Raw genomic sequence first — 22,629 nt, 5'->3', positions numbered from 1 at the left:
CGGGTTGTGTGAGTGCTGTGCAGTCTCCCGGGTAGTGTGAGCGCTGTGAACAGTCTCTGTCTCAGGCTGTGTTTTTGTGTGAGGCACACGAGTGTTGCTCCATCAGATGACCCTGGTTCCTTGAGCCTTGTGGATTTCCCGTGCAGCTGTGCGATGCTTCATATCCTGCTCCTCAGCCTGCACCGTAAGTCTTTACTTTTATGCTTGAAAGAAGCCCCAGATCGTGCAACAAGCCCGATCACCACGCGTGGTTCAGATTCTGTGTATTTTATGTTGTAAATAAAGTGGCTTGCTGGGTTGATGCTGACAGTGACTGAATGAGAGCTAATGAATTTAACAGCTTGTGATGTTGACAGTAAACATAATTTTCCAACCTTTCCAACAAGGAGTCTGTGTTTGACTGCAGTCCCCCTGTAATAGTAGCAGTTGTAGCAGTGCTGTACTCTATGTGTATTGGCTGAGTTTTGCAGTTGTAATTGGATTGTGTGTTGGTTGAGTATTGCAGTTGTAATTGGTCTGTGTGTTGGTTGAGTATTGCAGTTGTAATTGGTCTGTGTGTTGGTTGAGTATTGCAGTTGTAATTGGTCTGTGTATTCGCTGTGTATTGCAGATGTAATTGATCTGTATTGGCTGAGTATTGCAGTTGCAATTGCTCTGTTTTTGGGTGAGTATTACAGTAATTGGCCTGTGTTGGCTGGCATTCTGTACATTCTGGGGCAGCCTGTATGATCTGTACATAACTGCGACCCAGAACGTTGGTGGTTCAAGCCCCAGTGTAGGCATGATAAGATCTATGCAGCTGATCCATGCAGGCCCTTGCTCCAGGGGTATTGCCCTTTGCTGAATCTAATCAACTGTAAGTCGCTTTGGATAAAAGCATCAGCAACATACATCATTTTTTTCCTCTGCTCCAGTTGTTCTGGGGGGTGCTCAGACTCTGCCAGGATCCTGCAGCTTCGAGAACAGCACCTGTGGCTACGTGTCAGACCCCTCCCTCTCAAAATGGGCCCTGAACCAGGACGGTGAGTCTGTTTCCACATAGGAAGCTAATTTATTTGCTCGATTGATCTTGGATGGCTGGTGCAATTGAGCAGAAGGCGGTGTTTGCACTTTTTGAGAGTGTTTCATAGGTTCCAATACATCAGACAAGCTTGGCAATGCATAAAAAAATATTTGAATCCAAAACAATTACATAATTCACCGAGGTCTGGCAGCTTCAAGAAAAGATTTCAGACTTACGTAATCACATCCTCAGATTAGATCTGCATTCTTAAGTTGCGGTTTCACAATATGAAAAAGAACAGGGTTCCAAGAACAGGGTTAGCCTGCCCTGATTTTCATTGATTTCACTGATACAGCAGTACTGGTTTCTCCTGGTGCCACAGTACTGGTCTCTCCTGATACAGTTGTGTGGTCTGTCCTGGTACAGCAGCACTGGTCTCTCCTGGTACAGCAGTACTGGTCTCTCCTGGTCCCACAGTACTGGTATCTCCTAATATAGTAGTGCTAGTTTCTCCTGATTGAGCAGTACTAGTTCCTCCTGGTACATCTATGTGGTCTGCTCTGATACAGCTGTACTGGTATCTCCTGGTACAGCAGTACTTGTCTCTCCTGATACAGCAGTGCTGGTTTCTCCGAATACAACTGTGTGGTTTCTCCTGGTACAGGAGTGTTGGTCTCTGCTGATTGAGCAGTGCCGGTTTCTCCTAATACAGCAGTGATGGTTTCTCTTGATACTACAGCGCTGTTTCTCCTGGTACAGCAGTGTGGTCTCTCCTCCACAGGGCGCTTTATGGCAGTGGATGGGCCGCTGGCGGAGGGCAGAGAGAGGGCGGTGATGGTCAGTCCAGAGCTGGAGATGCTGGAATGGAGCTGCCTCAGGCTGGTGTACCAGATCTCTGGGGCTGGGTCCCTGCATCTCCACCTGCGGCCAGAGGGGGGCACCTTCGACCACACCCTGTGGAGCACTCACACGGCCTCAGACCAATGGCTTGTGGCCAGCCTCGACCTGTGGAACACCTCCGCTTCCTATAAGGTACAACACACACACACACACACACATACATACACACATATACACACACACACGCTCATACACTCATACATACACACACATACACATACATACACACACATATACACACACCCTCATACACTCATACATACACACATACACACACTCATACATACAGGCACATACACACACACACACACATACATACACACACACACACACACTCATACACTCCTACATACACACACATACACACACTCATACATACACACACATATACATACACACATATACACACACACTCATACACTCATACATACACACTCATACATACAGGCACATACACATACACACACATACACACACTCAGTCATATATACACACATATATGCATGCATACACACACACACACATACTCGCACACACAAACACACATACATACTCACATACACACACACACACACACACTCATACACTCCTACATACACACACATACACACTCATACACTCCTACATACACACACATACACACACTCATACATACACACACATATACATACACACATATACACACACACTCATACACTCATACATACACACTCATACATACAGGCACATACACACACACACATACACACACTCAGTCATATATACACACATATATGCATGCATACACACACACACACATACTCGCACACACAAACACACATACACACTCACAAACACACGCACACACGCACAAACACACACAGTCACACGCATGCACATACACCCCACCCCTCACCTCTATGACACCGCCCTCTATGATAACCTGTGCTGAACAGTCCCAGGCCTGCAGGATGCTGAGTAGAAACAGCAGTGGAGAAGAAAGACTCCTTCATGAACACATGATGAGATTCAGACCATCAGCCTCCACACATGTTAACCAACTGCAGAACAGGCCTGGAGCTCTGGAGGGCTTCTTCCAAAACAAGCTTACTGTGCAATATTCACACTGATGCCACGACGCACACACACACAGACACACACCCACACACACACACACAAACACACACCCACACATTCACACTCCCTCACTGAGACACACTGGGGACGCAGCCTAAGAATAGAATGTAGGATTTCAAAATGCTTTCCATTTATTAATGTCACATGATGCTAGAAGACGAAGTGTTCCATAAAAAGACGTAGGGGAAACTGTCCAGATGGATTAAATTAAACATCCAAATTAGGTTTACGAACAAGACAAGTGTGTTATGAAAGGAATATGCTTGGATTCTTTCATTTTTATGCAATTTCTGGATTTGTCTTTTACATATTTACATTGTTCGACTAGTGTTTTCACAGAACAATGTCCAGTGTTCCTTCAACTCCCTCAGAGTACAGGGACTGTATCTACTCTGCAAGAGCTATTTAACACTGACTATTCTACTGTGCTGATTCATTGCAATGTGTGATAGTGGTAATCAGTTTACTATCTCCATTAGTAAACTTGTGAGTTTTATGCATTGAAACCTTTGTGTATATTTTAACGACAGTCACTCAGTGGCACCCATAATAAACTATTCAGGAAGACCAGTTGGAAAGAGAGGTGTGCCTTTCCTTATTCGTTTCCGTTGTTTTATTCTAATATATGTTAGAAATGCCTGTTTTGCTATTTATGGATGTGATGTTTTTAACTTGTTGAAGTACCTATGCACTTGTAAATCGCTTTGGATTAAACGTGTCTACTAAATGACAAAGATATACTTTTAAAAATGTATTCTATATCCATAGAATAAAGGTACTGCGTGCCTGGGCTTAAAATTTCCAAAATTCTGTTGAACAGGAAGTTCATTGAATGGCTTTGCCTGAGATGTTTCTTGATTGTGTCATGAGGACAGGAGTGTTGGTTGTGATTGGTTGGTGGTGGGGTGATGTACTTTAAAGCTATAATTAACCACAATAAGGCCATTGTTAGATTCATTCTGCATGACGCTCAGTCCTGTTTCTGTTTTGCCGACGTGCAATGCATAGTATTGTTTTAGTGCTTATCAATACATCCTAGAACAATGTGACGTGGTTGCAGTGGTTGGTTGATTGATTGTTGGTTGTGTATCAGATTCATTGTTTTCTCATTGGTTGTTTCCAGATGGTGCTGGTGGGTAGACTTGATGGTGGGGAAAATAACTGCGTGTCCATCTTTGAAATTCAAATCGTTCCTGGGTACTGTATGGGTCAGTAGCCTCCAACAACATTCAGTACACATATGAATATGATTCTGCTCTGTATGTACACAAAACTTATGTTTCTGATCTTCATGAACATGTAATATCCTGTTCTATTATGTGTGCAGTAGATTTATGTGCCTTTTCACTTGTTGGTATAGTTACATACTTTTTTTTTCGTATAGTTTTCTTAATAACTTCACTGTGCCCAAGAATGAAATGCCATCCCTTATTTTATTTTTTTAAGTAGTGGAAACTAATGACAAGGCCAGTATTCGGTGATATTGTGTGTTAGCATGTGGTTTAATGTTGTGTGATGATGCTGTCTCTGTGCTTTCTCACAGAGTGTAACTTTGAAGACCCAGATATGTGTGGCTACAGGAACCAGTGGAACCCCAGTGTAAATTGGTATATAGGTGGGCCCAACAAAGAACCCCAGTCTGACACAAGCTCCTGGACAGGTATGCCTCACCTGAGAGTGTCAGACCTACTGTACCTTCCATTTAAATTATTGGACAGATAAATAAGGTGCAGGTATACCCATAACATACGCCATATATAACATACAAGCCACCCAGCTCCTAGTTATTGCAACTCCCTCCTGGCTGGTCTCCCAGCTTGTGCCATCAAGCCCCTCAAGCTGGTCCAGAATGCTGCAGCCCGCCTGATCACCAGTCAGCCTAGTTCGGCTCATGTCACTCCTCATTGCCGCACGCATCCGCTTCAACATGCTAGTGTTGCCATTCAGGGCTGCTAAGAGGACTGCCCCACTATACATCCAGACATTAACTGCTCCCTACACTCGAGTCTGCCAGCTCTGGTCACCTTGTGGTCCCCTCATTATGAACACCAGGTGGTCAAGCTGCATGTTCATGCCTGTTCTCTGATCTAGTTCCACAGTGGTGGAATGACCTGCCTACCACTGTCAGAACAGCAGAATCCCTCCACATATTTCAACGTCGACTGAAGATACACCTTTGTCCTCCCCCCCAATATCCCTCTTGTATAAAACTTTTTTTAAACTATGACTTGTTTTTGGTTGTAACTGCTCTACATTACTATTCATGGATTTGATTCTTTTCACTTGTTGAGGAACTTATGCACTTGTAAGTCACTTTGGATTAAAAGCAAGCTGAAGCAAACAGCACTAGCTTCCGCGATATGACGTATATGCAAGTGAAACGGGGAGAGTTTTTGGAGGGCGGGGAGTCGAATTGACCGACGCTAAATGAGGAGGAAGCAGAGCTGTAGCCTACGGCTCTGTGGATGCGTGCCGATGAAAGGATATTGATGGAAAATTGAGAGACATTTGACCTAAATACACGCCCGCTGGTACACGATGATGGAAAATCTCGCAAAATCTTGTTTTCATGGAAGTAGATGGAAAAAAAACTTGTGTGAGAATACACAAGTATTCTAATTCTTTTTTGGGGAATATACTCAGTGAGCACTTTATTAGGTATTTATTAGACTTATTTTTTAGAGTTCTACTGCTGTAGCCTATCCACTTAGAGTTATGATGTGTTGTGTGCTCAGAGATGCATACCACTGTTGTAATGTGTGGTTATTTGCGTTACTGTCACCTTCCTGTCAGTCTTGACCAGTCTGGCCCTTCTCCGCTGACCTCTCTCATTAACAACGCATTTCTGCCTGCAGAACAATCAAGCATCTGGCACCAACAATCATTCCACGGTCAACGTCACTTGATTGGCTAATTAAATATTTGCATTAACAAACTGGTGTATAGGTCTACCTAATAAAGTGCTCACTGTGTGTATACTTCAAGACTTCAAGTTCTTATGGTTATGAAGAATTGACAAAATTGAGGAAAACGGAATTATGATTGATTTCAGCTTGTCTTTAAATCTCCCTGCTCCATAGGTCACTACATGTACGTGGATTCCACGTACGCTAGCAAGCCACAGGAAGTGGCCAGACTGGTGTCTCCCATGACAACGGTGCCGTTGTCTGGATGTTTGTCGTTTTACTACATGCAGAGCCGGGATGGAGGGAGCCAGTTCTCAGTCTTCACCAGAGACACTCTGGGACAGGGGGAGGAGGTCTGGAGGCCTGGGAGCTTCCAAAACTCAGACTGGACCCTGGTGCAACTGGACATGAAGGCCCCATACCCCCTGGAGGTCAGGGAGAGTGGGGGCACACAGAGAATGGAATAGAATAGTATAACATAACACAACAGTAGAATAGAATAGCAGAATATATTAGTAGAATGGAATGGAGTAGAATATAGTAGAATAGAATAGTAGAATATAATGGATTAGAATATAGTAGAATAAAATAATATAATACAGTAGAAGATAATAATAGAATAGTAGAATATTGTAGAAAAAAATGGAGTAGAATATTGCCGAATAGAATAGTAGAACAGAATGGAGTAGAATATTGTCGAATAGAATAGAATGGAGTAGAATAGTAGAATAAAATAGGATAATATAATGGATTAGAAAAGTAGAATATATTAGAATATAATAGTAGAATACAATGGAGTAGAAAAGTAGAATATATTAGAATATAATAGTAGCATATAATGGAGTAGAATAGTAGAATACAATAGGAAAATATAATGGATTAGAATAGTAGAATATATTAGAATATATATATATATATATATATATATATATATATATATATACTATAATACTATAATAGTAGAATAGAATGGAGTAGGATAGAATGGAGCAAATAGTAGATTATTGTAGTAGAATAGATTGGAGTAGAATAGTAGAATATTATTGAATGGAATGGAAAATACAATTAGAAAATACAAACATGAAAACAAAATACAGTATAATCACACAGAGATCACACAAAATACAGTATAATCACACAGAGATCACACAAAATACAGTATAATCACAGAGATCACACAAAATACAGTATAATCACACAGAGATCACACAAAATACAGTATAATCACACAGAGATCACACAAAATACAGTATAATCACACAGAAATCACACAAAATACAGTATAATCACACAGAAATCAGACAAAATACAGTATAATCACACAGAGATCACACAAAATACAGTATAATCACACAGAGATCACACAAAATACAGTATAATCACACAGAGATCACACAAAATACAGTATAATCACACAGAGATCACACAAAATAGTATAATCACACAGAGATCACACAAAATAGTATAATCACACAGAGGTCACATAAAATGTAATAGCTCATCATCTGGTTTTGCTCTATTGACTGACTGAAGCTAGGACAAAGGATCTCCTATAGATGTTCTTGTTGGCTGCTGGCACATGGGGTGACATGGCTCAGGCAGTAAGAACAGTCGTCTGGCAGTTGGGAGGGTTGCCGGTTCGATCCCTCGCCCGGGCTGTGTCGAAGTGTCCCTGAGCAAGACACCTAACCCCCAAATGCTCCTGATGAGCTGGTCGGCGCCTTGCAATCGCCATGTGTGTATGAATGGGTGAATGAGCCGCATCAATTGTACAGCGCTTTGGATAAAGGCGCTACATAAATGCCAACCATTTACTCTGAACCATCCGCCGGAGGAAAGTTCAAACTGGCCGTGGAGAGAGACTGGTGTCCTGTCTGTGTACTGCTAAGTTATACAGGTCCATCAGTTGCCTTTGCTGTTTACCTAGTGTTTTAGGAACAATTCTAGCTGATTTCTTTAATTTTAAGGTTAGCAAACCAAACCAAACATACTGACACCATTCTACTATTCTATAGTAGAATAGAATAGTAGAATATAGTAGAATAGAATGGAGTAGAATATAGTAGAATATAATAGTAGAATAGAATAGAGTATAATATAGTAGAGGAGAATATTTTAAGGTTAGCAAACCAAACCGAACCAAACATACTGACACCAACCCCTCTCAGTTTCAGTTTTAACGATGATACTTCTAAACTCAATTTCTGATCAATGAATGCCCCTAAATATATAAACAGTCCACAATCTGTGTATTCTTTCTCCAGGTGGTGTTTGAAGCAGCCTTTAGTACTGCCAGTGGGGGACGGGTGGCACTTGATAACATTACCTTTTCTGCAGAGTTCTGCAATGCTGAAACAGGTACTGTGTGCTGAATCAGGCAGTGTGTGTGTGTGTGTGTGTGCATGCTGAAACAGGTACTGTGTGTGTGTGTGTGTGCATGTGTGTGCTGAAACGGTAATGTATATATATGTGTGTGTGTGTAAGTGTATGTGTGTGTGTGCACGCTGAAACAGGTACTGTGTGTCTGTGGGTGTGTGTGTGTGTGTATGTGTGCTGAAACAGGTACTGTGTGTGTGTGTGTGTGTGTGTGTGTTTGTCCTGATCAGAAGAGTTATTATCAGTTGTTCTCTGTTACAGAGCCAACCTTTGACCCCTCCATTGCCAGCTGTGATTTTGAGTCGGGGTTCTGTGGTTACCAGCAGGCCCAGACAAGCAGCTCTCTATGGAAGAGAGTGTCGGTCAAACCCAACCTTTACAGAACAGGGGACCACACTACTGGCGCCGGTGAGCTACTCCCGCCTCTCACTCTACAGGAACCACCACCGCGTAGAATACAAATATGACATTATTATGCACCTCAGTACAGGAGAACACAAAAAACTAATCTGGGTTTGTGCAGTACCAGTTCAGACAGAGTGAATGAAGGAAGCTATGGCAATGAAGACCATCACTAGTAAGGTTTCCTCATCTAACCATTTTTATTCTAAATTTGAATTTGTGCATAAGAATACCGCAGTGGAAATTCCTGAATTTACAAAAAAACTGAAATATCGCCAAAAAAAAGTTTTCATGCTGGGCCCAGGAGGAAAAGTTGGCATCCCGACAGAGAGAAGATATGAAAAATGGTGATAGAAACAGATAGAAACAGATGGAAACAGATGGAAACCGTTTAACAGATGGAAATCTTTTGGAAAAAATGTTGATGTGACAGGGACCGGAATCTCATGCTTCTGCTCCAGAAAGTCCAAAAATGGCCAGCTAGCCCGGAGACCCTCCCTCAGATGTTATGTAATCTTGTTGCACCCTCTTCAGAACATCAACAGTAGTTGATAGAAACACACAATAATTAACTTTTCTTTTTTTTGCCAACTTTCCAGGTAATTTGCTTAATATTTGCAAAACATTTGGATGGAAACGTAGCTTCTGTCACTCTCTCTCCCTCAGGGTGGTTCCTTCTGGCAAACACACGCTTCTCCTCGCAGTCGGGATACGTGAGCCGGCTGTTTGGGCCCAGGGTGCCGGGTCGGCTGAAGTACTGCCTGAGGTTCTACTACTCCTTGGCTGGGTTCGTCAAGGCGGGCAGCGCTCTGGCTGTTTACACCGTCCACAAGGACAGCCTCGTCCAGGAGAAACTCTGGACAGGCAGCAGGACCACAAAGGATGTCTGGACTGAAGTGGACATCACCTTTCAGAGAGCCCAAGCTGTCACAGTAAGTACACGCAGCTTAATTCTTCAGCTGTGCAGTTAAACATTCAACAAAGGCCTGCACGTTTTTCAAATGACAAGGATGTGTTGGACCTTGCAACCACTCAAGTGTTTGAAAAGGTTAAATATCATATCTCACAAAGTGCTAAAAAAGGTGCATAAAATTGAATCCCTTGCCAGCAATATGTAATTCATTTGTAAATTTTTTGCTTGGAAAATGTACTCATTTTTACCCAAAGAGAACATGACTTCAGGGTACGTTTGGTAAATTTGATCCTTGAAGAACAGAAATGTACTGAGAGTGTATCTGTAACAGTGAACAGCTGTTCTGGGTTTTAAATGACATCACTAATAATAATTTATACGTGCCGATATCTTTGTGGATTGTATTGGTATGGGAATACGAGCAGACCAAAGGATAACGAAATGGTGTGGCGTTACTGATGTCACTGTGTAATGTGTGGTGCAGGTGGTGTTTGTCAGTGTGTGTAAGAACTTCTGGGACTGCGGCACAGTTGCTCTAGATGACATCAGCATGACCCTGGGGGACTGCTCTCTCTCCCCAGGTATGGTCACACGCATGTGTTATCTGAGTACACGCCAAACTCACCCAATCACAGTCCATTTCAGACACCAACCATTAACAAAGCAGAGCATACCACTAATACGTGAAAAAGAGAGCATGCTGGGACTTGTAGTATATAGGACACAGCGGTGTATAGATTCACCAGGGATTCACCTGTCTGCTTTCAGGCTCCTTCCTGTCCTCTGGCCACTGTGACTTTGAGACCGGCGACTGTGGGTACACTCAGGAAAAAGCAGTTGACACGGATGACTGGGTGCTGGCGAAAGGGCCAACGCCCACCTCCTACACTGGACCAATGGGGGATCACAACACAGGGATGGGTAAGTGTATCCCATCATGCATTTCACCCCAGCCCCAAACTAATCCAACTGACACAGCCTACAGGAACTGGAGGATTGAAGAGTGCGTCCCCTGAATCATTCAGTCGACTTTCACTGGGAGTGTCAAAGGTCTTTCATTGCTTTATAGCAAAGCTGCCCAAACCCTGCCAAAACCCTGTTCCAGGATATCTGGTGTCCTGTAGGTTTTCATTTCAATCCTAATTTGGCACACATGTTTAGCAGCTAAGAATATCTCCATGTGTGCCTTGTAAGGGTTGGATTGAAAACCTACAAGAAAGTAGATCTCCAGGAACAGGTTTGGGCAGCTCTGCTCCAGCTTTTGAATGTTGTGTGCTTTGTTAGGGTTGGAGTGAAAACCTACAGGAAAGTAGATCTCCAGGAACAGGTTTAGGTAGCCCTGCACTATAGCTTGTCAAAGAGTGTAGTTACAAAACTATTATAGCTGTGAAAACATCCTCAGCCAATTAGTACTCATTTTTCTGTGCACACAATGTACTTCACCAGGGCATTACATGTGTGTGACTGTGTTCCAGGGCGTTACATGTGTGTGACTGTGTTCCAGGGCAGTTCATGTGTGTGACTGTGTTCCAGGGCATTACATGTGTATGACTGTGTTCCAGGGCATTACATGTGTATGACTGTGTTCCAGGGGATTACATGTGTGTGACTGTGTTCCAGGGCAGTTCATGTGTGTGACTGTGTTCCAGGGCATTACATGTGTGTGACTGTGTTCCAGGGCATTACATGTGTGTGACTGTGTTCCAGGGCATTACATGTGTGTGACTGTGTTCCAGGGCGTTACATGTGTGTGACTGTGTTCCAGGGCATTACATGTGTGTGACTGTGTTCCAGGGGATTACATGTGTGTGACTGTGTTCCAGGGCGTTACATGTGTGTGACTGTGTTCCAGGGCGTTACATGTGTGTGACTGTGTTCCAGGGCGTTACATGTGTGTGACTGTGTTCCAGGGGATTACATGTGTGTGACTGTGTTCCAGGGCATTACATGTGTGTGACTATGTTCCATGGGGATTACATGTGTGTGACTGTGTTCCAGGGCATTACATGTACCTTGAGGCATCACCCATGTTGGCGGGGCAGAATGCCCGTCTGGCCTCTGCCGATCTCCGTGGTTCCAGGAGCCCGCAGTGCCTGCAGTTCCACTACCACATGTTTGGGTCGGGAATAGGCAGGCTCAGCGTGTACCTGCACCAGGAGGAGGGAGATCAAGAACTGGCACTGTGGAGCAGACAAGGGGAGCAGAGTATCTCCTGGTTAAGGGCTGAAGTGGATTACCAATGCAATGGCAAACACCAGGCCAGTCTAACAGTCTCTATTAACAACAAACTCCACCTCCAATAACACCAAACACCAGGCCAGTTTAACAATCTACAAACAACAAACTCCACCTTCACTAACAAGAACCCTCCCACTCACACATAATCACACCTCCACTAACATCAAACAACACCCACATCACTGCTGCACCGTACCTCAACTAACACCAAACAACACCCACATCACTGCCGCACCCTACCTCAACTAACACCAAACAACACCCACATCACTGCCGCACCCTACCTCAACTAACACCAAACAACACCCACATCACTGCTGCACCGTACCTCCACTAATAACAAACAATACCCACATCACTGCTGCACCGTACCTCCACTAATAACAAACAATACCCACATCCACCCACAGAGGACCCAGATTTTACTCAGATTTTAAGCTTTGGTTTTTTCCCTTCCCATCCATTCACAATCACAATAATGGGTCAGTATCACTATTAGTTTCACTAAAGGAACTGGAGAAAAGCCAAGAACTTATCCATATTTATGTGACCATGTGAACATGCTATTCAGTTGAATGCTGAATCTGACTCATGATGACAGTTTTCTTTTAATAACTACATTAATCCTAATTAGACGCCCCTTGCATATTGCTGCAGCAGTGGCCCTCCACACAGGATTGGTGACCTGTGCCCTCACTCTGTCCTCTGGTTCTCTCTCTCTCTCTCTCCCCCCCCCACTCCCTCGCTCTATCCCTCCCTCTCTCTCTCTAGATTGTATTTGAAGCGGTGAGGGGACCCTCAATAAGGAGTGATATTGCGATCGATGACATCATGTTTAAAACGGGGCCATGCAGAGGTATGAGGCACAGTATTATTGAACAGTTTAACACATACATTATCTTACCCTGCAGTATTATTGAACAGAGAGTTTAACACATACATTATCTTGCCCTACAGTATTATTGAACAGAGTTTAACACATACATTCTTACCCTGCAGTATTATTGAACAGAGAGTTTAACACATACATTCTCTTGCCCTGCAGTATTATTGAACAGAGTTTAACACATACATTCTCTTACCCTGCAGTATTCCCATGTGTGTATGTGTGCTTGTACATATGTGTGCGAGTGTGTGTGCACATATATATTTGTGTTTTGAGCATGAAAAGTTATGATTGTGCACATGTGAGTGTGTATATGTGTCTGAATACCTGAAAGTGTGCATTTTTTTCTGCGTACATGCTTCATTGCTTAGGTTGTCATTATTTATCTTTTATTTATTTTGTTTTTTTAATACTTTTTTGTCTTTCAGTTACGGGACACACAGCTCCACAGGCAGGATTCTCTGAAAACTTCAATGACATCGAGCCCTGAGTGTGACACAGCTGATAAAATATTAATAATTAATAATGTAGGACTGACTCTTATCCCCCTTACCTCTGTGTGCCTGTGAGCAGAGTTTCAGAGGGAGGGTAGGTGGAATAGATATGATATGACATTCCCTCCCATACGGAGGCAATATTCCCTTTACCACAGCTGGAAAAACTGTATTTTCTAAAGCTTTTTCATTGCCTGAAGCTGGTACTAACTGTGTCATTGACATGGCCTTGGCATCAAGATGACAGGTTATGTTTTTTATATTGACAAAAATGTCTCCCATTCACTTCTTGCTAACATGCTATTCCTCTCTCTTACTACTTGCCTATATCTTGTTCCTCTCTTTCACGTCCGGGCAGTTCTCTTCCTGGCACACTTCTAGCCCACACTCTCTTCCTCTGACCCTCAGTTTGTAATTTCTGCAGATTTCAGCTTCCTATTGCTTCGGACCCAGGAAATACAATAAATCTACACCTACATAAAAATAGACACTATCTATAATGCTTTTAGTGTGGTCCAGCACGCAAAAGAATCATATCTTTAGAATGACAACTAATACAGAAAAGGTGATGCTGTATTTCTACTGCTCAGCATATTTTTGACACCGTGCTAAAGTATTGGCATTTCAGATTTTTCTAAGCTGTTTTTAACTTCACTAGTATTGACTAGTCCATGACAGTCAATAGATCATGCATTTTTGTTCGTGGCATTTAAAAGGACACAATAAATATAATTTCTGAAAAAGCAAACAGAACAAACCTTCACAAAATTGATAGTCATGCAGTTGCCTACCATTCTTTGTGACAATCCATATTTTATCAGTTTGTGAATGAAAATCCCAGATCCATGAACACAGTGGTCTCACACGCAGGGCCATGGAGCGCTGTGTGTGTGCTGGTCTCAAACTCAGTGGTTTGTCCACTGTCAAACCTCCCAGTTCTGCTGCATCTGATGACTGTTACAAATTAACCTGCGTCATCCACTATCCATTACTACCCGACCACTGCAATATGAAACTGTATTTTCATTCTAAAAATAAACAATACTTATATTTACCTGTTGTTAATGCCAACACTAATCCAGACCTGTGAATAGCACTGTGTGTGTCAAATTAACTTGAGTCCATATAGTGCATTTCATGGAATCTATTCTGCATACACCGTTTCGGTGGATACTGTATGACCCTGATCATAATGCAGTACTGCCACCTAGTGGGATGGTAACTGACTCCACATAAGTTGTCTTTCTGTTCTGCCATCCCACTAGGCTACAGAGACATGCAGTAATAAAAAATAAAAATACTTTTTAAGCACTGTCTGGCCCCTGATTACATCACTTACAGTCACTTTGGGCTTGTTTCACGGACACAGCGGATTAAGCTTCGTCCTGGACTAAACTGAGTTTTGTATGGAGAATCTCCATTCGAAATATAATTTATTATAAGGCTTATTCTATGTATGAGAAACTGGCACTTTACGTGTCAAAGTGGAATCTGAGCTCCTCAAATAAAAGCCCTCAAGTTAAGCCCCTTTAACACAATGAGACAAAACCTTCTCTATGCAAGCAGGTCAAACATAAAATATAACAGACAACGAATATCAGAGCAGTACAAATTCTATCCTATTTTAAATCCACTTCATAAATCAAGTTTTACAAATTGATTTTCTTAGTTTTGTGGTAAAACCTGAATTTCCTCTATTTATATCACACTGCCTATGTTAACTCATATTATGCAACAAAAATTAAGTTTATTAGGATTATTACTGCAGGTAGTCGTCGATTTACGACCTATGCATCTTACGACCGTTCGCCTTTACGACCGCGACTGCGCGGTACGACAGAAAGATGATACTGTACAGTACGTATATTGGTTATAACAATAATGAACAAAAAGAACGTTGTTAAAATATGTAAAAAGATGATAACAGTACTAAGACTGGTGATACAATGGTTATAATAATAATGAACAAAGAAAATATTGATAAAATATGACTTAAAGATGATTATAATATCATTAGACAGTATAATATATGTAAGGTAATTATAACATAGGCCGACTTACGACCAGTTCCACTTACGACCGGTCGGTCGGAACCAATTACGGTCGTAAGTCGACGACTACCTATACAATTAAACATAGCCTAACATTCTGCTTACAATACAGTTGGACCGAACCAGTAGGGTTGGATTGTTCCTAGAAATGTTCATATTCCATTAACTAGATAATAGCATTGAGGTCTTGTTTATTCGTCACTCCAACAGACACTATTTATTCTCTCTTCGTTTTACTCTCAAACTTGGACTCAAACGCGATAAGATCCTCCCATTTTGAAGTAAAACACCACCTGGAGCTGAAGCGGAAGTGGCATCTCGTTGAAACTCTTTCAGCGGGAAACGGGGTGACGGCACAGAGTTGGTGACGCAGCCACCGCGGTCCCTCCAATGACCAATGATATCATCGAATCGAAAGCTGCTCTCTGGTTTGTAAACATGGCGGCTTTGGGAAAGAGGAAGCGTTCGGGTGGTGTATTCACCAACTCCCAAACTCAGAATAGCCGTCCAAATCTATCATCTAATACACGGGATGACACGCAAACGGACGGGGGTAGCGATGAAAGAGGATTTGTGGAAGGATCGATCGTTAGAATCACTATGAACAACTTCCTGTAAGTGGCTGTCCGCAAAACAGACTTCATCTCTAAAGTTAGCTAACTTAGTTTCATATTACCAACATTAGCAAACTAATGTATAGCATTAGCTAGTTAGCTAATTCATGAACCAGTCAGAGATTTGGCTAGCGTTCATCGTTAACAGATGACTTAGCTGGCGGCGTAGCTAGCGCGCTAACGTCAGCTAAGCGCAACATCTCTTGATGCAAGCTAACATTACATTATTTGGTTTCATTTCGTAGCGTCAAGTATCCCTTGCTGTCTGTGAGAGACAAGTGCTTTTTGCTACATGTCTTTGGGGTGTGACGTTACACGTGTGCATGTTCGGGTCATGCCATGATTTGACCCGCTTCAGAGCGGGCAGGCTTTGGTCACCTCTTATCAACGTATTGCCATGAAGCTGGCTCGTGCTGATGGTGCACATTGCGAATGCTAGCCACGACTTAAGGGTTGGTAACATAAAAAGTAACAAAATCTGTTTTTTTTATGTTAGTAATATAACGTTACAGTTATACTTACTTTATATTTATGGATTCGTATTTGTCAGATATATATGATAATCTTTGTGAAATCCGGCTCCCAGCTGTTTAAAGATTGTCATCTTATATTTGCATACACAGTAGGTCCACTGCCAAGTGATTTGCATAGGTGATTACTGAAAGAAAATTACTGAAAACGAATTCTGTTATACGGTGCTTTTACTTCAGTAGACCAATTCCCTAAGAAAGTGGCTTGCTTATAAACAAATAATTCAAACATTTTCTTTTTGCATCTCATTGGAAATGAATGGTTTCAGAATGGATTTCTGTCCTGGGACCGGCTGTGCTTAGATTGTAGTTTCCCAGTAAATGCAGCACATTGATAAATACTTAAAGCAGGCGCTGAATGTGTTTCCACCAGCAGTAAGGCAGTGATCTCAAACGTGTTGCCACGGAGGGCCATGCGGATGCAGGTTTCCATTCAAACCAATTAATGCAGCCTTAATTGATAGATTATAATGACTAATTCAGCCATATGCATTTAACTGCATGCAAGCACAGAATATAAGCAATGTTTGTTAAGACAATGCAAATAACGCATTTCACTTTATGTACATTATGTGCAAGCCTACAGCCCTAATTCAGCAAATAATTGAACTAATTATATAATCAACTTCTGAGGCTGGAATGAAAAGCAGTACACACACGGCCCTGCATGGCACTGAGTTTCAGACCAGCACACACACTGCCCCCCATGGCACTGAATGTGAGATCAGCACACACACTGCCCTCCATGGCACTGAATGTGAGACCAGCACACACACTGCCCTCCATGGCACTGAGTTTCAGACCACTGCATTATTGTTTTGTATGTGTATTGGATTCAAGTGATGCAATATTCTCATTTGGGTAAAGTAAATTGCATGCATACAGTCCGCATCACAGTTCGTTGGACAGCAACACATTTTTTGTTATTTCGGTATTGTCCTCTGGCACGTTCTGTTTGAAAGGATACAATGACATCGAGGTTCAAGTGCGGACTCAACTTTAACTTGAGTGTATTTTCATTCTTATCAGATTAACCGTTTAGTCAGCACCTTTTGTTGTTACTCCTTTATGAATGATTACTTTATTCTACATTTTTAAACTGTCCAATATTTTGACGCCCAAAAATTGCCGGCAATATGTACAAAAGGTTCTATCATTTCAAAATGCATAATCAAAATAACAAAAAATGTGTCACTGTCCAATGAATTATGGTTCTCACTATATGTCATTTTGATTGAATATCTTTGTCTCCTCTCACCTCAGGAGTTATAACCACTCTGAAGTGATTCCCGGGCCGAACCTCAACATGATCGTGGGACCCAACGGAACGGGCAAGTCCAGCATCGTCTGTGCCATCTGCCTGGGCCTGGCTGGGAAGACTGCCGTCCTGGGCCGAGGGGACAAGGTGATCGCACTTCACCTGCCTCATACTTACCACATTACGCACCTGCCTCATATTTACCACATTATGCACCTGCCTCATATTTACCACTTTACACTCCTGCCTCATATTTACCACGTCACGCACCTGCCTCATATTTACCATATTACGCACCTGCCTCATATTTACCACGTCACGCACCTGCCTCATATTTACCATATTACGCACCTGCCTCATACTTACCACGTTACGCACCTGCCTCATATTTACCACATTACGCACCTGCCTCATATTTACCACTTTACACACCTGCCTCATATTTACCACGTCACGCACCTGCCTCATATTTACCACATTACGCACCTGCCTCATACTTACCACGTTACGCACCTGCCTCATACTTACCACGTTACGCACCTGCCTCATATTTACCACATTACGCACCTGCCTCATACTTACCACGTTACGCACCTGCCACGTATTTACCACGTTACGCACTTGCCGTGTATTTACCACTTTGGGCTTCTCACATGTGTTTTCCCCCTTGTTTCCTACAGTATGAAATTCAATCCCTTTGAACTACTGTAAAATTGTCAGATCTACTCTGAATGGTGCTGATAATTTTAGCGTTACCCATATGAGGTGGCTCTGCCCAAATCCCAAGAGGTACTGACTTCGGTTGAGAAAATTGAGAAAGTTAGAAGGGTTTTGATAGGGGCTCAAAACAGTCGTACAGCAGTCATTCTGAAAGGCGATGAGGTCAAGTGTGTCATTCGGCACTCTTGGGATTTTAGAGGAGTTACGCTGGAGTGCCATCAGTGGGACTGAAGGGGTTCAGTGCGGTCTTTCAGGGGCTGCATGAGTGTGTCTCAGTTCTGCCGCGTGCGATGGCTAACGGCCTTTTCTTTCAGGTTGGGCTCTACGTGAAACGCGGCTGCGCCAAAGGCTCCGTGGAGATCGAGCTGTAAGTACAGCGCCTCTCCGCTGAGAGCGAGATCTCAAAACCTCCGTTTGTTTTTCTCGGCAGAGGGGGTAAACCGAGCTTGTGCGTTGCAGGTTCCGGAAGGGGAATAACCTGGTGGTCCAGCGGGAGATCTGTGTGGAGAATAACCAGTCCATGTGGACCCTCAATGGCCGGCACGCCAGCCTGAAGGCCGTGGAGGAGGAGGTGAGGGCCCTGCACGTGCAGGTGGGGAACCTGTGCCAGTTCCTGCCCCAGGTGAGTGAGAGAGGCCCCACCATGCAGACACACACAGGCTGTAGTGGACCATATGGTGTTATTCTACCCATGTACCTTGGTGGACAATAATGGGGCATAGCCTAAAATAATAATGGCATCAACCGAAATCTCGGAATCAAAATACATAAACACATTACAAAACAAAAAAACTAATAAAAGAAAATTAAGCACTTGGCTTAAAAGTATAACACAAAAAACAGGAGTCTTCTTAAAACAAAGCTAGTCTTCTGTAGAAGCTTCCACCTTTTATTCTTTTTGGAAAGCTGAACATAATTAATTTGGTCAATTAGTCACCGGGCTGCAACTGAAGGAGCCAGCCACATGCATGCAGGGGTACGTAACACAATTATTCTTCGTTATTTTAGCTGATGCTTTTATCCAAGTGACAGTTGACTAGACTAAGCAGGGACCAATCCCTCCTGGAACACTGTGGGGTTAAGGGCCTTGTACTGATATTTGTGACTTTAAGCAACAACGGATTTTTGGAATGCTACGGTGATCGGAAATAGATATGTGCTCTGTGGATCAAGACTTACTCTACTCTGCTGCCATAGCCTGCAGATCTACAATGGGAAAAGTAGCACTTTAAGGTAGTCACTACAACGTGTGACTTAGGGGAGTTAATTTACCCTTTTTATTGTGTTTTTGAAATTAGATTGTTTTTTTACACTATACTTTAAATGAATTTGGTCACATTTTTCCATAGACACTGGTTAATAGTAAGATTTTCCCGAAGCTATGTCATCTTCTCTGTCTGCTCCTTGAGATGAGGCTTAAGGGACCAACCTTCTAGGTCTCAGTCAAGCATCTATAGGCTGGCTCCGAATTCAGAAATTGTTTAAAGATGATTCTCAAATTGTGGGAGACTACCCATTTGTAGTTTCTCTTCACATTTCCGGTGTTTTGTCTTGAGTAAACTTACTGTAGTTTACCAGGCATTAATATTTTAAAGATTTTGTGCCTTGACCATATTCTGATGCTTTTTGTTTTCCGTTTAGGAGAAAGTTGGTGAGTTTGCCAAAATGAGCAAGATCGAGTTGCTGGAGGCCACAGAGAAATCAATTGGACCACCTGAGATGTATGAGTTCCACTGCAAGCTCAAGACCTTTCGAACCGAGGAGAAGAAAATGGAGGTGAGTGAGGGTCCACCCTCCCCCTGGTGTCTGCTGGAGGACTTCCTGTTTCCTGTCACTTCCTGTCCTGCTGAAGGACTTTCTGTCACCTGTGACTTCCTGTCCTGCTGGAGGACTTCCTGTCACATGACATTTCATGTCCTTGTGGAGCACTTCCTGTCACATGACATTTCATGTCCTTCTGGAGGACTTCCTGTCACCTGTTACCTCTTCTCCCTTATTAGGTGCCTTATTTCTTGTGAGTTTGAACACAGCATAGATGCATCGTTCATCAGGCTGCATATCCCATAGGTCTCTGTGATTACCTCCGGCTTCTCACCCAAAGGACATTGTGTCGCACCGTGCGCAATGTGTTGACGGAGCGTTGACAGGGTGTTATCTTTGCCCATTTCTTTGGCAGAACATGTGTAAGGAGAAGGCCAGCCACCTGGAGAAGCTCTCGCAGAGGCACGACAGGAGCAAGCAGGACGTGGAGCGCTACTATGAGAAGAAGAGACACCTGGACATGATCAAGATGCTGGAGTCCAAGAGGCCGTGGGTGGTGCGTATGTAGGGCTGTGGGTGGTGTGGGTGGTGTGGGTGTAGGGCTGTGGGTGGTGTGGATGTAGGGCTGTGGGTGGTGTGGGTGTAGGGCTGTGGGTGGTGTGGGTGTAGGGCTGTGGGCTGTGGTGGGTGGTGTAGGGCTGTGGGTGGTGTGGGTGTAGGGCTGTGGGCTGTGGTGGGTGGTGTAGGGCTGTGGGTGGTGTGGGTGTAGGGCTGTGGGTGGTGGTGGGTGGTGTAGGGCTGTGGGTGGTGTGGGTGTAGGGCTGTGGGTGGTGGTGGGTGGTGTAGGGCTGTGGGTGGTGTGGGTGTAGGGCTGTGGGTGGTGTGGGTGTAGGGCTGTGGGTGGTGTGTGGGTGTAGGGCTGTGGGTGGTGTGTGGGTGTAGGGCTGTGGGTGGTGTGTGGGTGTAGGGCTGTGGGTGGTGTGTGGGTGTAGGGCTGTGGGTGGTGTGGGTGTAGGAGTGTGGGTGGTGTGGGTGGTGTAGGGCTGTGGGTGGTGTGGGTGTAGGAGTGTGGGTGGTGTGGGTGGTGTAGGGCTGTGGGTGTGGGTGGTGTAGGGCTGTGGGTGGTGTGTGGGTGTAGGGCTGTGGGTGGTGTGGGTGTAGGGCTGTGGGCTGTGGTGGGTGGTGTAGGGCTGTGGGTGGTGTGGGTGTAGGGCTGTGGGTGGTGGTGGGTGGTGTAGGGCTGTGGGTGGTGTGGGTGTAGGGCTGTGGGTGGTGGTGGGTGGTGTAGGGCTGTGGGTGGTGTGGGTGTAGGGCTGTGGGTGGTGTGGGTGTAGGGCTGTGGGTGGTGTGTGGGTGTAGGGCTGTGGGTGGTGTGTGGGTGTAGGGCTGTGGGTGGTGTGTGGGTGTAGGGCTGTGGGTGGTGTGGGTGTAGGAGTGTGGGTGGTGTGGGTGGTGTAGGGCTGTGGGTGGTGTGGGTGTAGGAGTGTGGGTGGTGTGGGTGGTGTAGGGCTGTGGGTGTGGGTGGTGTAGGGCTGTGGGTGGTGTGGGTGTAGGGCTGTGGGTGGTGTGTGGGTGTAGGGCTGTGGGTGGTGTGGGGCTGTGGGCTGTGGTGGGTGGTGTAGGGCTGTGGGCTGTGGTGGGTGGTGTAGGGCTGTGGGTGGTGTGGGTGTAGGGCTGTGGGTGGTGGTGGGTGGTGTAGGGCTGTGGGTGTAAGGGTGTGGGTGGTGTGGGTGTAGGGCTGTGGGTGGTGTGGGGCTGTGGGCTGTGGTGGGTGGTGTAGGGCTGTGGTGGGTGGTGTAGGGCTGTGGGCTGTGGTGGGTGGTGTAGGGCTGTGGGTGGTGTGGGTGTAGGGCTGTGGGCTGTGGTGGGTGGTGTAGGGCTGTGGGTGTAGGGGTGTGGGTGGTGTGGGTGTAGGGCTGTGGGTGGTGTGTGGGTGTGGGTGGTGTGGGTGTAGGGCTGTGGGTGGTGTGGGGCTGTGGGCTGTGGTGGGTGGTGTAGGGCTGTGGGCTGTGGTGGGTGGTGTAGGGCTGTGGGTGGTGTGGGTGTAGGGCTGTGGGTGGTGGTGGGTGGTGTAGGGCTGTGGGTGGTGGTGGGTGGTGTAGGGCTGTGGGTGGTGTGGGTGGTGTAGGGCTGTGGGTGGTGTGGGTGTAGGGCTGTGGGTGGTGGGTGGTGTGGGGCTGTGGGTGGTGTGGATGTAGGGCTGTGGGTGGTGTTGATGTAGGGCTGTGGGTGGTGTGGGTATAGGGCTGTGGGTGGTGTGGGTGTAGGGCTGTGGGTGGTGTGGAACGTAGGAATGCGTTTCCCTGTCCAGTGTGTTTTTGATTTTGGAAAAAGTCAACTGACCGTTGAAACTTGAAGACAAGTGTTTGGCTCACCAATGGCACAAGGGGAAGTTAGCCGGGCTACCTAATGTGAAATGGCACTAGGGGAAATTAGCCAGTAATGGAGCTTTTCCCCACAA

At 44.6% G+C, this 22,629-nt stretch overlaps 2 protein-coding genes across 2 annotated transcripts in view; both read left to right on the top strand.

Annotated features, from left to right (window-relative positions):
- Positions 1-153: 153 nt before the first annotated feature.
- LOC133141509 (MAM domain-containing protein 2-like) lies at positions 154-14,463 on the top strand. Its single transcript, XM_061262079.1, has 14 exons — positions 154-184; positions 915-1,022; positions 1,785-2,035; positions 4,143-4,227; positions 4,563-4,679; positions 6,100-6,356; positions 8,190-8,283; positions 8,563-8,709; positions 9,370-9,635; positions 10,101-10,197; positions 10,385-10,537; positions 11,615-11,874; positions 12,626-12,710; positions 13,169-14,463. Exons 1-14 carry the CDS (start codon positions 154-156, stop codon positions 13,228-13,230), a joined length of 2,013 nt encoding a protein of 670 aa, XP_061118063.1. The 3' UTR covers positions 13,231-14,463.
- Positions 14,464-15,665: 1,202 nt separating this feature from the next.
- The window catches only part of smc5 (structural maintenance of chromosomes 5), a 25,057-nt gene continuing 18,093 nt past the window's right edge, over positions 15,666-22,629 (top strand). The window contains exons 1-6 of the mRNA XM_061262798.1: positions 15,666-15,899; positions 17,693-17,834; positions 18,722-18,774; positions 18,867-19,029; positions 20,049-20,183; positions 20,584-20,724. Of these exons, the coding sequence (XP_061118782.1) occupies positions 15,676-15,899; positions 17,693-17,834; positions 18,722-18,774; positions 18,867-19,029; positions 20,049-20,183; positions 20,584-20,724 (858 nt within the window). The 5' untranslated portion in view covers positions 15,666-15,675. The remainder of the gene's footprint in view (positions 15,900-17,692; positions 17,835-18,721; positions 18,775-18,866; positions 19,030-20,048; positions 20,184-20,583; positions 20,725-22,629) is intronic.

This window comes from Conger conger, chromosome 12 (assembly GCF_963514075.1).
Source record: "Conger conger chromosome 12, fConCon1.1, whole genome shotgun sequence".
Classification (NCBI taxonomy): domain Eukaryota; kingdom Metazoa; phylum Chordata; class Actinopteri; order Anguilliformes; family Congridae; genus Conger; species Conger conger.
The sequence above is the reverse complement of the archived record's forward strand: the minus strand, read 5'-3'. Positions and strand labels throughout refer to the sequence as shown.